At 35.9% G+C, this 17,684-nt stretch overlaps 1 protein-coding gene and 1 pseudogene across 1 annotated transcript; both read right to left on the bottom strand.

Annotated features, from left to right (window-relative positions):
• Positions 1 to 880: 880 nt before the first annotated feature.
• Positions 881 to 1,067, bottom strand: LOC125185818 (small nucleolar RNA U3; annotated as a pseudogene).
• A 14,064-nt stretch (positions 1,068 to 15,131) lies between these two features.
• Positions 15,132 to 17,452, bottom strand: LOC125219497 (Tetratricopeptide repeat (TPR)-like superfamily protein). The gene is made up of 8 exons (XM_048121487.2): positions 17,278 to 17,452; positions 17,085 to 17,201; positions 16,881 to 16,976; positions 16,599 to 16,671; positions 15,891 to 15,952; positions 15,698 to 15,779; positions 15,509 to 15,569; positions 15,132 to 15,426 (listed from the first exon to the last, which is right to left on the bottom strand). Exons 1-8 carry the CDS (start codon positions 17,416 to 17,418, stop codon positions 15,375 to 15,377), a joined length of 684 nt encoding a protein of 227 aa, XP_047977444.1. The 5' UTR covers positions 17,419 to 17,452; the 3' UTR covers positions 15,132 to 15,374.
• Between the last annotated feature and the right edge of the window lie 232 nt (positions 17,453 to 17,684).

Here is a 17,684-nt window from a genome sequence, read left to right as displayed (position 1 = left end):
ACCGGTTATCCTTTGACTTGATCAGGTTGTGCATGCTCTACGTGTTTTAATTTACTTTTGAATTATTGAGTACGAAAAGGAGCAGTTTCAAAAAGGAAAAATTCTTGATATATATTAAAAAAGTATTCAGTATTATTTGGGCTAGGTTTTTTTACTTTCGAAATAAGGGAAGACGCTTCTTAATTTTTCAAGCCCATTTCGCATCACAGCAAGAGATCTTTGTATAGCGTCACATGGAAAGACGCAAATCGTTTAGCGTCACTAACGAAAGACATGAATTTGTTTCGCGTCGCACATGTTTTAAGTTAAATGGACAGTGAGTAGAAAATATTTTGCCTCCCCCTCCACTCTCCTTGTGCAAAACTACCAATTTGAAATATTATGTTGGAAACAATGTTTAGAAGTCATTTGTAAGACTTGGAGTTTTGAGGCATCTCATCTGTGGCATTATAGTCCTTCCATCATTTGGCACCTTGGACATTTCTTATAGTATCCGAAGGCATCCCGATATTATCCTGGGCCAAAATAAACCTGAGTGCAGGATCTTTCTTGCTGTTTTCTTTTGCCCAAAATGTCTCTTGCTAAGAGAGGTATTTCTTTTGGCACAGGATTTAAGAAAATAGGATTTTGTTAGTAAAGTGGAGAGTGAACCAAGTAACAAAGGGAATAAAGTATAGAGGATAAAGTAAGAGAGAGAATGCCAAAAAATTAAAGGATTCACTTATCTTGGAACGTCTCAAAAAGGAATATGAATCGCTTAGCAAGGAACAGAGGGAATACTTGCTCTCACTCTTGATCTTTTGACGTTGGGCAGTGGATATGACCAACGAGGAAGAAAGTTCGCCAATAGTGAGGTAGTTGACTATCCTGGCATACCATGAGTCTGTCAAACAGATGCCCGACCATCTTGACTAGAACAGAGTCGAGCCAAGAATGATCATCTACTGTTAATCACGCTCTAACTAGGCAGCTATGGTTCATCCGCCAGATGCAGTTTCCTGTCTCCTTAGAAATCAAGGATACAGAGGTACGAGCCTATAGATATGATGATGTTCAAGTAAGGTCGTGACTATGTTGGCATACCATGGCTCTATGTTTGATGCATCCTTCGTCCACCCTTCATCCAGTTGTCCTCTCAGTACAGAGTTGGTCAAGGCATTCGCCGTATGTTCCCCTTACTGAACAATCCGACTTAGATGGTCTGCCACCTTGTACCATGTTCCCTGCTTTTCTTTAAATTCCCAATCAAACTCTTGCAGCAGCAAAATCTACCGAATGAGGTTTCGCTTCCTTTTTGGACAATAGTTATTTCAAAGTTGCATGATTAGTGTACACTATAATTTTTGACCCAAGCAGATAAGCTCTGATTTTTTCAAATGTGTACATTACAAGGTAGTAGCTCATTCTCTACTGTGTCATAGTTGCCTTGAGCTTGATTTAATGTCCTCGATGCATAATAGATCACATAGCTCTCCATTCCATTTCGCTGGCCAAGGATTGCTTCGACCGCGTGGTCACTTGCATCACACATAATTTAAAAAAGGTTGGCTCTAGTCTGGAGCCACTATCACGGGTGGCGAGATGGGTTTGTCCTTCGTGTTTGGAAAGCCTTCTTACAACCATCATTGAAGTCGAACTCAACATTATTCAAAGGTTGGGCGATCTTCGCGAAATCGCACTTCATTTTTAGTGGTGGACCCAAAATTCCACTAACTCATTCTCACACATTTTATTTTATTATAAAAGTATGACTCATATTCTATTAACTTTATTAATCCACTTTCCATTACATTTCTTAAATCTCATACCGGGTCAAAGTGTGACACTTATTGGGGAACAAAGGAAACATTTTTTTTGCTAAAAAAATGAAAATGACTCATTTATGGAGGGACACCCCAAAAAGGAAAGTGACTCACTTACAGTGGAACGCAGGGAGTAGTTTTAAACAACTTTAGAATGTAATCTCCTCCATATGGGTTCAATATCTTTTGTACTACATTGCACATCTGTATACTCGAAGAATTAGTACTTTTGGGGATTTAATATTGGTTTTGTGAATCTAATTACACCCTAAAAATCACAGCTTGGGTAGGGGTGCGGAATAGAGAGGGGTATGCATTGCGGCACTCCTGACCGAATCCCAAGGTTTTTTATTTTTAAAGTTAGAAATTAAATTTCTCTCCCTGTCCCATAAAATTAGTTACTCCCTCCATCCCACTAAAGATGATCCATTTTCCTTTTTGGTTTGTCCCAACCAAGATGACTCATTACTGAAAATAGAAACTCCTTTATTAGTACCTTATTCCTTCTCTCTTACTTTACTCTCTCCACTTAACACACAAAATAAAACTGCATAAAAACCTGTGCCGCCAAGGAAGGGGTCATCTTCCTTGTGAAGGAGGGAGTACATTTTTTCCATTTTGGTTCGTCCCACAAATTAGCTCTTTCTATATTTAGTAAGTTTTTCTCTCTTATGAGCGGGGCTCATTCTCCATTAACAATACTCCAACTACCTTTTCTTTCTATCTCTCTCTTAATTTATCGATTTACAGTAAAACTCATGTGTTTCCCAAAGTCTCTATTTTTATGAGACAGAATAATTAATAAATTTTTATTAAAGAATAATTTTTTAATTAAATTATAAAAATTTAAATCACTCCCTCCATCCATTATTTCAAGTCCACATTTGACATGACACGGGTTTTGAGAAATATAGTAAATAGTGGGTGAAAAAGGTTAGTGGAATGTGAGTCCTACTTTCATAAATTAGTGCTAAAATGAAATATAAATGGAATAAAATTAGTGGAATATGGGGTCCACTACCAAAACGCCCGGTACTCCCTTCCTCCCACCATAAGCGAGGCGCTTCAGTTTCGCACTCATTTTGGAGAAATAATATAAAATAGTTAAAGTAGAGATAATGTAAAATGAGAGAGATGATATTGTAGAAAAGAGTCTTATCTACATTATGCTATCTCTTACTTTACAATTTTATTCACTTTCATTATTTTATATTTTTCCAAAATGAGTGTGAAAATGAACCGCCTCGCTTATAGTGGGACGAAGAGAGTAAAGTAAATGATGGGAAAGTATAACTTTTGGAGTACAAGAAATACACTCCCTCCGACTGTGCTAATTAAGGGAGATATTTCTTTTCAATACCAGATTTAAGAAAATGGAATTTTGAAAGTAAAGTGAAGAGTAAATAAAGTAAGAGCATCCGCAATGGTCGGCTAGCGACCGGCTAGCCGATTCGTCGCGCTGGCCGATCGGCTAGCCGAACCATTGCAGTCGGCGAGAGCGAAATCGGCTAGCGCTTCGGCGTGGGCTGGCCGATCGGCTAGCCGCCATTGTGGCGGCCCGATCGGCTAACGCCCATTTTTGTTTTTGTTTTTTTTTTTTTTAAAAAACCTATATAAACGCGATTTTCGTTTCATTTTCATTTGCACCACTTGTTTTAACGAGTTTTCTCTCTCTCTAACTTTATGTACAAGAGCATCATCGAGCGATGGATCACAACAACGAGTCCAGTCCAGCGACGAGTGGATCTCAGACTCCCACGGTACCTGTGGGATCTGGATGGGGGCAGATGGGCCCGGGGTTTAACATCCCTTGGAATCAGATGATGGGGGCGCAGGGGGGTATGCCGTGGGGGATGACGGGCGGCGGGTAGTCAACGCCCGGGTGGGGGTGTATGCCCCAGATGCAGCAGCAGATGATGGGGATGATGTGGCAGGGCGGGGTGCCGGGGGGATGCAGCACGGTATGCTTCCCGGGATGCAGGGGGGGTTCAGGGGTCACCGGGAGGGGACACGGTATATCGGCCCTCGCTTGATTTTTTGACGGCTTCGTCTCACACGTCGACCCAAGTGGAGACGCAGTTCACTGGCGATGACCTTCTGTCATTGCATGATATGGGGATCGATCTCGAGGATCCGGATACTCCCGTTCCGGCGAGGTGGGCCGCGCCGAAGAAGAAGACGAGGGGGAAGGCCAAGGCGGTCGGCGAGTCATCGCAGCCCGCTGTTGACCACACCCCTGGCCGGAGGAAGTGGATGGAGGATGAGTACGCCGGGGTGGCCAGGGGGTGGTTGGAGGTGTGCGACGATCCGCTGGTTGCGAACAACCAGCGGGTCGTCAACATGTGGTCGAATATCAGAGCTGCCTATAGGAGGCACTGTCCGCACGGGAAGGACTTCAGCAACGAGGAGGTCCGGAAGGGGTGGGAGCGCACCAGGGCCGCGGTGGGCCGTTTTGCGAATTTGTACGCCAACGCCCTCCGTCAGCTCACTAGTGGGCAGAATGAGGACGACGCCCGGAGGATAGCCGCGAGTCAGTTCCCCTTGTAGGGGAAGTATAAGGAGTTCACCTTCTGGGAGTGCTTCTTGTTGCTGAAGGACACCGAGAAGTTCCGGGCGGGGTGCGACGCTGGGTGGCCGAAGAAGCAGCGACTGAACTATAGCGGCGACTACAGCGGCAGCAGCGGCGGATCCCACGACCTCCCCCCGGATGCTGAGGAGTTTCCATCCCCTCCTTCATTTACTGGTCGCCCCCCGCCCGGTTGGATAGAAGCGGGCGCAGCGGGCTGCGAGGGGCGGATCCCTCCTATCGCCCCGCGAGGTCCAGTCCTCCGCCCTCCCACCCGCCCCACTCGAGTACACTCTCCATTCGCATAACCATACGCGGGATCAGATGTACAAGGTCTTCCAAGAGTGGAAGGCCGCCACTGACCCCACGGAGAAGATGTTTCTTCACGAGATGCTCGAGAGCATGCGTGTTGATTTGGAGATCGCGAGGGCACGGCTAGCGGGTTCCGACGTGGGCTCAGATACCACGGGTGGCGGCAGCGGCGGCGACGGCGACGGCGATGAGGAGTAGAGAGCGGCGGGGCTCGTGTGTGGAAGCCCTTTTTTTTAAAAAAAAAATCATGTACTTTTTTTTTAAAATCTTTGTACTTTTTTTTAATGGAATGGATTATTTTTCCCGTATATGTCTCGTAAATTTAATTCCGTATTTTAATCGTAATTTTAATTCCGTAAATGTAGTATATTTTGAATTATTTTTATTGCGGCTGGCCTATGGCTGGCCTAAATCTGATGTGGCAAGTGGATTTTTTAGTATTGCTGACGTGGCAGGGGAGATAATGGCTGGCCTAAGCACCATTGCGGATGCTCTGAAATGATTAATAAAGTAGAGAGAAAAAGTAAAAGAGAGAATGTCAAAAATGAAAAGAACTCACTTATCGGATATCTTAAGACATCCGAAAAAGGAATATGAATCACTTAGGAAGGGGAGAGAGTACGTTTTGGAAATTTAATTATGCAAACTTTTGGTATTTGTAATTTTCGAACTCTATATGATACCAACACATTTAATTCTAACCCTAAATATTAATAGAGTTATTTTATTGTTTATAGTGCTATTTAAAGTGAATATTGCTTTAAAAAAATGAAATATTAGAGTAGAGGTATTGGGAGAGATACGAAGAGAGGTATGTATGAGGTTGTTGAAGTTGTAGTGTGCCACAAACATTGAAGGGAATAATGATGTGGCAAATGAAAGGTATAAATTAGGGTATAAAATTGAATATGGGTTACCGACCTTAGTCCAATATATAAACTCATTAACTTCATTTTATATAAGTACCAAAATGATGATCACCTAAAGTTTATTTTGCCAATGACCATGTATCGTGTCGTATATGTCAAAAGATAAGGCTTGGCCCAGTCTCATGATTAGTCGGCAATAACACCTTATAACTATTTAATTCTCTTTAAACACCATTACATATGAACTCATTTGTTTGTCACTTGGGAGTTGGGGTTTTAATGATAATTTGTTGTTTTGCAATCAATCTTCCTGTTTTTAAACAAGCTATTATCTCAAATTTCTTTGATCGAGCCGATGATAAAGACAACACAGAAAGAATCTAGAGTGCAAGAAAACATCAAAATTCAAGAAAAATTCACTTCTTGCTAATAAAGAATTAGAGAGCTGGTGGTTGTAAGTCAATCAATTAGTTATTTAAGGAAGCTATGTTTTTCGTCTAAGAATAGTTTTTGGATTTAATAGATAAAAATAAATAGTAATCACATGGTGCATAATTTGTTGACCCTTGTCTAAAGCAAACTTATTTATATTTAACTGAGTTTTGGTGGTCTCTTGCATGATTTTTTATAGTCTCAGTCTCAAAATTTATTGATAGATCATTAAATAGATATAAATCAAAATTATCAGATGGGTCAGGATTAATCAAAATACTACTAATATTATTATAAGTTATGACTTATGATATTTTGTGCATTGCTGGAACATGACATGTGATTGTTTAACAGTCAATATGACCCATTCATTAGAAATTCGTATTTATATTTAAGTAATATGACTGCTTTAAAAGGTTAATGATTACCTCACAGTTTTCACAGGTTACACATTAATTCCAATAGAAGTTATGTTTTTGAATGTTGGATTATATAGTGCAAGAAATTAATATTGCATGCTATAGAGAGATGTATTGTTTTAGCACAGAAATGACGTGATAGAGAAAATTAAGATTTGAAAGATTCTGAGACATTCACTACACTAACAAAAACATCATATTTTTACAACGATCTTAATAAAACTTTTGAATTGAGGAAGTAGACTGCCTGCAAATGGAAACCTCCACTATAAAATTTAATCATTAATTGATTAATTCATCGGTTGATTGCTTGGCACTATCTAGTCCCTCTCACGCCCTTTGTAATTTAAGTATAATGACCTCTTTAATCAACACTTAATTCGTTACTATTTGATAAGTGTTGCTTTCTTAAATTATCAGGGCTGTATAATTAATGTATATAATTAAATTAATAAATGTAGTTCTCGAAAATAATCGAATTTCACTCAGTATGTTGTGATTGATTCATGCTCCAGCATTTTTGCAAAGTTGTGATATAGAAAAATATTGAAATCTTATATCGATATTGGCCTAACCTATATTTTAAGATCACCACGAATTCATTATTTTTCAAAAAACCCCACTTGGACCGGTTGGTATATATATCCAAAACCAAAGTGACTCATTCCATATATATTGTTCAAATGATCAACGGACCACAACTTGAAATAGACCAAATGACTTGAATTTAAAATTTGACAATGCATTTTTATAGCATCTATGACAAGTGACAACATACATTTCACGATGTTATTATTAATGACAGTATATTACAAACAATGGGAACTTAAAAGCGCTCAAAAGAGCTTTGGAGAAGAAAATAAATTAGATTATTGTATTCAATTAAGTAATAGTCTTTGATATATAGTGATAATTATATCATAGTATGAAATTTGATTAAATTATGATTTAGTTATATATACGGGTAAAATATTTAATTATAAAGTTTCATTATTTTTAATCGTCCCACCCATCAAATTTTGGATGAAACCAGCGGTGATATGGCAGTAGGAATCAAAATGAGATCGTATGGTGATGCTCAAAACAAGATGGACGATGGCAGAAGGTTGTTGAACAAGCCGCCCATCATAATGTACCACTGTGAAAATTATGTAGTTTTGATGGTTGGAAACCAGTGTTGCGATTGGCAGAAGTCATTACACTACACTACTATTGATATAGAATTGTGGAGTCCATTAACACTCTTACATTATCATTTATCTCTCTTTTACTTTATCAATTGTATATTAAAATTCATGGTAAATCAAATATTAATACTTTTCAGGGACGGATAGAATAATTAATATATACATGATTATTTAAAACGGACGGATAGAATAATTAATATATACATGATTATTTAAAACATTACCAGTGAATTAAGGGATTACGCCCTAAAAAATTGCATGCCCCCAAAATAGCATTCAATGGTAAAGTTACAAGTCTAACAACAAGTCCTATATTTAAACAAAATAGAGATTTCAAAATAAATCCAAGAAAGACACAACATAACAAAGGGCCAAATTGCAAAACCACCAACAACACCTTTTTTTCAACATCATGTTTTCCTATTCCCCTAGATTCTTTTTCTACCTTTCCATGCATTCATTTCACAAATAAATACCCTTCTCCACTCCTAAATCTCCTTCCATCTAAAAACCTTCTCAACCAAATTAAATAGCTAATTTTTTTTTAGAAAAATGGAACATCATAGAAGCACACATTACCTCATGTGGAGCCAATTCCCCACCACCATGAATCACTTCCGGCCGGCGCCGTTTCTCGAGGAATCGCTGGTGTGGCCGCCGAGGTCCTACCCTTGCACCTTCTGCCGTCGCCAATTCCGGTCAGCGCAGGCTCTCGGCGGCCACATGAATGTCCACCGCCGCGACCGAGCCAAACTCAAGCAATCTCCTCCGCCTCCCAAAACTCCTCCGCCTATCAATTGTGAAGAAACTATTTGTAAAAGGCATAAACTATGCTCGAGTTTTTCTGCTATGGATCAGGAAATTGATCTCGAGCTCAGGTTAGGAGCTCCGGCAGTTAAATTAGGGCACATTTTGTAGCTTCTTTCATCTTCACTACTAATTATGTCGTTAATTAACTAGTTAATTATAAATTTATAACAGGTGTGTTTTAGTTTTTTTTCTCTCTCTCATCTTCAATATTAATATGAACTCAGTATTTACTTTCAATATCCATGCTAATTTATGTTTATTTTACAAAAATGGTTTTACATTGAATAACAATTGTATATCTCAGTGTAAAAAGCCAATAGAAAGGATTTATTTAACATCGATAAGTTAACCAAGCAAGAATGTAACAAATGATAGAGCTTATTTAAGTACGCATAATCGTAATTAATTAATAATAGTATTGAGGAATATTTGAATCTGGGTGAAAGTGCAAGTCACAATCTAAATGTTTTACTTGTACTAGTTGTGATAATTAACCTTTATAAGATTAATTCAGTGACGTGTGTTTTATGTTTACAATGTCAACGCCCTTAGTTTGCAGTAAGCATTGGATAAATTCTTCAAATTAATAGTAGTAATTTGACATTTGATGCATTCAAATTTCAAAATATGAATTTGACACTTTTTCACACGCTGATAAGAACTGGCCCCAATTATTAAAATAAGTAATTTGGTTGTAGCTAGATTAATCTCCCCGGCCCCTCTTACAAAGTAAATTTATTACATAATTCTATTTTAACTATTTACTAAAATCGTTCATATGAATATAAACCCTTAAAAGGTCTCTCTGAAATGTACTACTACTACTACTAGTACTACTACTATATATTGGATAAACAACTTAACTAACGAAATAACCAATGAATTTTTTTTTATTTAAAAGGTGTTTTATCTATGCAACGAGTATATAATGGAGTAACTAACTTGCTCATTATGTTGTCCATTTTGGTATACTTAATTATTTGTAAATTAATTCAAGGGAAATCCAAGTTAATATTTAATTGAACTAGTAGAAATTGAAATGGTACTAATTAAATGTTGTATGCTCTTGTGCTCATCCACAAGGAAAAACAGTTTAATACAATTCAATAATTATATAATTAATTAGCACTCCATATTAATTATATCCAAAATGGCATGACAATCAATACCAGAATCTTACAAGCTACAATTAAACATCCAACATATAAGTCTACTAACCTAGCTAGCTATATGTGTTAAATAAAATACACAACTTCTCAAACCCTAGCCACACAGAAATTAATTTCTTGTCCACAGTTGGTACTTGATCCCAAAGGTTATTGCATAATTAACGGCAAGTGTTCCTAATTCTTTAAATGGGATTTTGATGGACACCATTAATTGACTTATATTCATCAGAACCAGAGTAAACTAAATAATGTTATACCTACGATTTTATGCAAGTGTATGCTTCTCACTGAAAACAGCTTTTATTTCACGTACTAGGAAAGGCCGTTGCTGAAACCCACTATTTGTATTTTTAATGGGAAGATATTTAAACAGTACAAATAATGAAATATTAACATTTTGATATCCAATTTTTTTTTATCGAGTAATTAAAATGTAGTTTCCAAATTTTGAAACATGAACACTAATTTTGTGAATTTAGGGTTAGGAATTCATGTACCATTCGATGTGACACGCTGTCTTTTCGGAATCTGAATATTCTGCTTGAAATGTTTTTGGCAGTCAAATGTGAAATTAGGGTTGCAACATAACTTTGTGTTTAAAGTTATGCATTCATGTACTCTTCCACGTGACTTCGAGAAGATTTTGTTAATGTGGTATATTGTGATCCATCTCTTTACTCCCTTCGTCCGCCATTAAATATCTTTTTCTTTTCTTTTCGTCCGCTATTTTCGATAAATGGATTTCACATTCCAGTAACTCATTCTATTCACATTTTATTAAAAAACTACTCCTACATTGCGTAGAGCTGACAAATCATGTGGATGGGTAGTTATCCGGTCCACCCAATATCGACCCAATCCAATAAGGTCAAACACTAACTCAACCCAAAATCATTGGGTTCTTATGTGTTCCAACCCAATAACTTCATAGTATTCGTGTGGGTTATAGCGTCATGCAAAAATATATCAGCCCTGTCGTCAGGGACGGATCCATATGAGGATCACGAGGGGCAATTGCCCCAGCTGAAAAAAATTATTTATACTATTTTGATCATTAATTTTAATTTTTTTTTTGAAATATCCTCTAATTATGCCCCTTCTCTACTTCTTAAAATATCTTTATATATATTTTTGCCCCATTTGTATGGAATTCCTGGCTCCGTCCCTGCCTGTCGTTAATGATAGTAAATTACTCTCTTCGTGCGTCATTAGGAGTCCCATTTGAGTCGGGCACGGTTTTTAAGAAATATAAAGGAAAGGGGGTGGAAAAAAATTATGGAATGTGAGACTCATTTTTATTTATTAATTTTATAATAAAATGTGAGTTGAGTAAGTTAGTGGAATATGTGTCTACCTACTATTTATAGTAAAAGTGAATCGGGACTCCTAATCGCGGAAATAGAGAATACTATACTCCCTCCATTTCCTAAAAATAGAAACTTTTGAAAGGACACGAGTCTTAATGCAAAATTGATAATATAAGAGCCAGATAAAAAGAAAAAGTGTGATAGTGGAAAATGAGTTTGATCACCTTGTTAGAGTGAAAGAAGTTTTCTTAAAGGGAAAGTTTCTATTTTTAAAAAACAGACCAAAAAGGAAAGAATTTCTATTTTTAGGAAACGAATAGAATATCATTTAGCTTGACACAACACGATAACGACCAGAAAATGATATTACAAGATTAAAACCTGATAGTACACGATAAAATATTACATTACACAATTAAAACTTATTATAACATGATTAAGATTTTATCAGGATTTAAATCTAAATAATAAAATTAAATTTTAATATTTTTAAATTAATAAAATAATTAAAATCATAGTTTTATTTCTTAACGGATAACACAAACTCGACCCTAACCCGACCATAACTCAACTTGATATCATCGGGTTCTTATTGGGTCGACCCTATAAGGACCCAAATCCAAAAATTGCATGTTCGTGTCTATTTAATTTCGTGCGCATTCATGTCGGAATATCGTGTCAGGTCAAAAATTGAAAGCCCTAGTCTTGCGGGTACCCACCTTTAGTGTTACTACATTGTTAAAATGTAGGGTGCGCTTTAAACAATAGAAAACTTAAGTACTCCCGTTGTCCACTAAAAATAGTTTCATTGGTATAGTATGATTAAGAAAAAAGATAAAGAGGATAAAGTACGAGAAAAGAAGATAAATAGTGAGTAATAAATTGAAAATAACTTTCCATTTTTTAGACTAATTTTAGACGGATGGAGTATACTATATTTCCTATTTTAAATAGTGTAAGAAAAATTATGAAATTGACATACAAATCGGTGACATCATTAAAATACAAGTGGTATATATGCATCTATGGTACTGAAATAAGAAGTAGCTAGAATACCATTTGTAATGGGGAAATCCGACTATTCTTGGAAAGAGTCTCAATTTTCTACAAGGGTAATAGAGAGATATGATAAATATTTGGACCAAGAATAGTTTAGATTTAGAAGTAGATATGCAAAAAGTAACATTTATTGGCTGCGGAAGCAAATGTATTGTGAACAAGGGATTAATGGGATGAGTTTGTTTGAAACATCGCAACAACCAGTAAGTAACAAACTAGCAGTACGCTTTCAGTTCTGACAGTCTTCATCAACTATGGAGTTAAGGAATGATGTGCACAAGAACACATCCAAATGTCTGTTTCTATATATACACATATATTTTTTTTGTTTTACATTGAAACTATGGAGGGGTTACCAGAAATAAATGTGTTTATTGGTGGGTTCGATAATACATTTAGATAATTTAGTGACCCCTAACTAAATTAGAGATAGGGGAAAATTACGAATAGAAGAAAGAAATCAAACTGTGAGAGAAAGAAAGGGTTCAAGAAATTTTTATGAAAGAAACCCAAAAAATGAAAAAAGACAAGTGATTACTTAATACTCCCTCCGTCCCATTAAATATGCAACATTTGTTTTTCGGCACATGATTTTATGTAGTGTTGTTTTTTGAGTTAATGAAGAGAGAGTAAAGTAAGAGAGAAAAAAATATAGAGAAAGTATTGTTTTTATTTTTAGAAACGTTTCATTTTTAATGGGACAGACCAAAAAGAAAAACGTTTCATTTCTAATGGGACAGAGGGAGTAGTTATTACATACTTTTTTTTTTTCTTATGCTTTGCCTGGTAAAATAGATGGATCTAGCTTTTTTCTGGCAGATAGTAAAAATAAGTGTTTGATTTGTCATTCAAATAGGTTGTGTCAAAAACTAATCATGTATGGACAATAAGGTAATTAATTAGTAAAAATGTTGAATAATACATATATGTATTAATGTATAACTCAAAAGATTCAAACACAATTTGCGTACGTTTCTTGGACATAATTTCACAATGATGAAATAATATTATAAAAGCATTCGTGCAAATAAGATGGACCAAAAAGGAAAAATAATAAATAGTGGGAATATATTACAAAATGGAAAGTAAGAACTTAGACATTCTTATGCATATTCGAGGGCACCTAACCACTGCAAACTTGGCTTTGAGGTTTGGATTAATTATTCATTAAAAAAAATGTATATATTGACATATTGTAATACATCTATATCACTAACATAATAAAGTTTGATTAAAGTGCACGAATGCTTGGTCAATCTAATATACATATCGAGTTCAGTTGGATGACTTGCTCAACATATCACAACACGATGAGATTTTTGCAATTCATACAGTAATTAATTTCGATGCCATGGATTTCACACTTTCCCTTCGTTTTCATTGACTAATATTTACATTATTATTAAATAGTGGATCAAGTAAGTATTCATTAATTACAATTTACATCTTCATATTATTAGACTAATTTGATGTTGCGTACAAAGATAAGCAAACTTTGAAGAAAAACGAAACTACTAAGATCCAGCATTTTCAGCAAATGAATCATATTTTAATAAGCAAATTTTCAGCTTTGGAAAAACTAGAAATTTGAGTCACACGAGCGTCCACAACAATCTATGAGTTGGAACCACGAATGCTATTTTGATTCAATTTCATATTTTAAAAAAATAAATCGGGTACGTAAAAATATACTCCCTCCGTCCCCTATTAGAAGTCACACTTTTCTATTTTGGTCTGTCCCCAATTAAGAGTCACACTTCATTTTTACCATAAATAGTAAGTAGGTCCCACATTCCACTAACTCAATTAACTCACATTTTAATATAAAACCAATATAAAAAAATGTGTCCCACATTCCACTAACTTTTTCAACCAACTTTTCTTTACATTTCTTAAAACCCGTGCCCGGTCAAAGAGTGACTCCTAATAGGGGACGGAGGGAGTAACTTACTCCCTCCGTCCCCTATTTGGAGTCACACTTTTCTATTTTGGTCCGTCCCCAATTAAGAGTCACACTTCATTTTTACCATAAATGGTAAGTAGGTCCCACATTCCACTAACTCAATTCACTCACATTTTATTATAAAACCAATATAAAAAAAATGGGTCACACATTTCACTAACTTTTTCAAACCTGCCCGGTCAAAGTGTGACTCCTAATGGGGGACGGAGAGAGTATATTATATAATACAGTACTCGGTAATTATATAAAATTAAAGTACTCGGTATAAAATCAAGATTGTCCATACATTTTCACCTTAATATATACTATATAATTCAACAATACAGTCCTTTTATAATCCTTTAAAATTTATTTTTATTTGTTAAAATCTTCGCCAATTCCTGAAATATTATGAATCACGATCAATTGCTTCAGGATTAATAAACATAATGTTGATTTTTGTCCCCTAACATATAATTTAGTTAGTGCTTCGATGATAAGATCATTTAAGATAATTAGGCTATAATGAGCTTCAATTTAAGATACAAATCATGATATGAGAATCAAGATAATAATTTAATGATGTTGTTTGGTTGAAAAGATGGAAAACAAGATAAAAATAACACTAATACATTTGATAGACTAGATTGCTTAGTAGATAAAAAACATTTTTTTCTTTTTAATTATAAGAACTTATATAATTCCATAATTTAATGTTTAGTTTTAAAATCACCATTTTTCGGCCAGTTACCTTAGCACAAATTTATGTATAATTTTTGTTTTTAATTTTTATTTTACTACCTATTTTTCAGTTAAAAGTACTTTGTTAGCCTAAATCAATTAAGGATAAAATGTGATACAGCATTTTTGTTATTGTGCAATATAAGTACGTTTATCTTATTTTGATTACGATTAACTTAACAATTAAATTAATAATTAAGCTACGTTAGGATTAATGTGATCCAAATTAATTATTGCATGTACTTCCGATTATTTAAGCTAAATTGATTACTTTGATTTCTAGAAGGTTAAAATTGTAAATTTGTTTGCATTATCAATTAAACTGTTATTGATTAATAAATTAGTTAATTAATACTAGAAGGTAAGATAGAAAGTAAAATAGGGCCGCGTTTCGCTTTGACGGTAATCTTATACACCAACTTTACTTGATGGGAATGAACATGCTTTTTCACGCGGGCCGAGTTTAATTAACGTGGGCTACACTTTTTGTGAGGGCCATGGCCCGGATACACCAACTTAAGAATGAACATTGCTTTTTTCATAAGGGCCCAAGCGGGCTGAGTCTCACAAGGCAATAAAAACTTGAGATAGCAAACTGAACTTCTCCGTTCATATAGTACTCCATACAAAGAATATACCTTCACGAGGCTATTTTAGGAGCTATTCATTCATAAACAAATGCTGTTGGAGAAGGAGATGATGTTTTCTAAAGTTAATCACAAAACAATTTTGTTGCCCGTGCACCTCCAAAATGACGTGCTACTTGCAAAGCAATGTCTCTCTGGTTTCGTTACCTGTTACCGGATTCGTCCTGTCAATCAAACATATTATTAGATTAGAGAGACTAAAGACAGTAGTGGAGAAGATAGTGGTGGTGACTGATGTGTGGTTACCCATCTGCAACTTTGCATAGTAACTCCCGTTGGTCGTCTCTCAATGGCACATCCGTGAAGTCTGAAAAATACATCAACAAATTAGAGTCTTAACCAAGAAATTCAGCAATATTTTTGCTGGTCTGGTTTTAATGAATTCAATCTGATCACTTAGTTATTTCTGAAGAAGATATATTCTTATAGTAGTACCTGCACCAGTTATTATGGAACCCTTGAAAGATGTATTGCCCGTGGTAAGTGCTCCTTCGAGGTTGGCATTGCTCAAATTTACCTAATTAAAAGAGGAAACACTTCTATAAGAGATCTTTAGAATTTCAGCACCAGCTATGTTGGAACGGCCAGAGTCAGAAAAGTCGTATGAAACCAGAAAGAGCATTGACACCTTTGTTACATTAGCCAAGGAGAAATCTGCTCCTCTAAGATCAGCATCAGAAAGATCAGCTCCTGAACATGACAAGTATTTTTAGGAAAGAAAAAGAATATAAACCTACAATTCATTGGTTCAAAGAAAACAATATCTACTAGTTTGACATGTCTACTTGTTAGCATGAACAAGCTCCCATATACGAAGGTTAAGATTCCAGAATGTCATCTTCATTTTATCTTCTCTCCATATCAATTATGTAGGATATAATACAATCAATCCACTAATATAACAGAAAATCAAGTAGTTTAGCACTCCACAAAAATCTCCAAGGCAAATAATGAATACAGTATTACAATCCCCATAATTGCCGGTGGATCATGGATAGTATAAAACCAGCTTTACTATAGTTTGGGTAAGAAGATACACTTCCATCACAAGTATTTATCATCTATAGTAAGTTCTATCATCAGGGGAACGATATTAATTTATTTACAAACAACTCACCTAGTTTCCCTCCAATTCATCATTTACGTATCGACCTAAATTCTACACAAAGTGATTATCAGCCAGCCCCGTGCATTTATGCAAATCAAACTTTCATCTCCAAGGAAGCCATTATCCATGAAACAGTAGAAATCCTTGGTGATTAAAAATGCTGAACGAAGAAGGTATCGAAAAAAGAAGGTGTTCAACTTGGGAACAAGACAGAAACTATGGATATACCTGTCAAATCAGCATCAAAGAAGCTGGCCCCCAGTAATTTAGCACCTTTAAAGTTTGCTTGCCTTAGTATTGACTGCCAAAAAACCCAGCAACTAACTCATTGACATTCACTAGTGAAGCTGCAACATATACCATACAATCTCCATACATGTGATCCGAGCTAAATACGAATATTTCTAAACTGAGTATGCATCAAGCTAGCAAAATCCCATCCCTAATTTCATCAATCAGGAAGAAACCAAACGGAAAATCGCAGATAAAACATATTGCAAAAACGCCTACCGTCTTAAAATCTTGCTTGATCAATGTCTTGCCACTAAAATCTTTCCCAGTTAGATCCTGCCCCCTTGTAACTTCAGCACCATAAGGACCTCCCCCCTAATCATGATATACCCCCAATTTAAGATCGATTCAACATAAAAGCATGAAATAAACTAAACGATCGACGATTCAGCGAGATCAAATATAATTAAATTCGAGAATTACCTTAAATGCGAGGGCAGGGTTGGAAGCAAAAACAAGTGAAGCGGAAACTAGTGCAAGGACACTCGCTTTAGAGAATGACTCACATATGGAAGACAGATTGCTCCGAAATTGAGTGCCCTAAAAAATAGTAAATGCGATTTATGTTGAACAAAATGAAAAATTAGGTGATGATTGTTGCTGAGGCGGCAAGTACCTGCGGCGCACTGCAGCTGGCAAGGGGAGAGGAAGCGGTGAGGGAGTGGGGATTTTGGTGGTGAGAGAGAGATGTGGTGGCGGTGGTGAGGTTTGGAAGAGGGGAGAGATTAGAACAACAGCAGAAGTTGAGAGCAGCCATTGATGAGTGGTATTGGATGGATAACTGCTAGCTGCTCATGTTTGTTTGGATAATCCGACTCATGCTAGTGCTTACGTGGACAATTTCATTTTCATATCATTTGTTTAAATAATATTATAATTTAAAAACTCAGCCAAATTTTAATATTCAAATAAAACGATGTAATGAACTTACATGATATTTACCACCCCTAACATGGTAAGATTTTATAATGAACTATTACCACCCCTTAAAACATAGTAAGAATTTTCTTTTATTTAAGATTT

The sequence above is a fragment of the Salvia hispanica genome, chromosome 1, assembly GCF_029641045.1.
Source record: "Salvia hispanica isolate PSC_SH4W2 chromosome 1, Shi_PSC_v1, whole genome shotgun sequence".
Classification (NCBI taxonomy): Eukaryota; Viridiplantae; Streptophyta; class Magnoliopsida; order Lamiales; family Lamiaceae; genus Salvia; species Salvia hispanica.
Note: the sequence above shows the minus strand (reverse complement) of the source record. Positions and strands in the feature narration are given on the sequence as shown.

Excerpts from the sequence above, each read along its gene's own strand:
- LOC125219497 (XM_048121487.2), bottom strand. The coding sequence starts at position 17,418 with ATGGCTGCTCTCAACTTCTGCTGTTGTTCTAATCTCTCCCCTCTTCCA. Across the intron at positions 15,570-15,697 it reads TTCCATAATAACTGGTGCAG|ACTTCACGGATGTGCCATTG; the intron begins GTACTACTATAA and ends TGTATTTTTCAG. Across the intron at positions 15,427-15,508 it reads CTATGCAAAGTTGCAGATGG|GACGAATCCGGTAACAGGTA; the intron begins GTAACCACACAT and ends TTTGATTGACAG.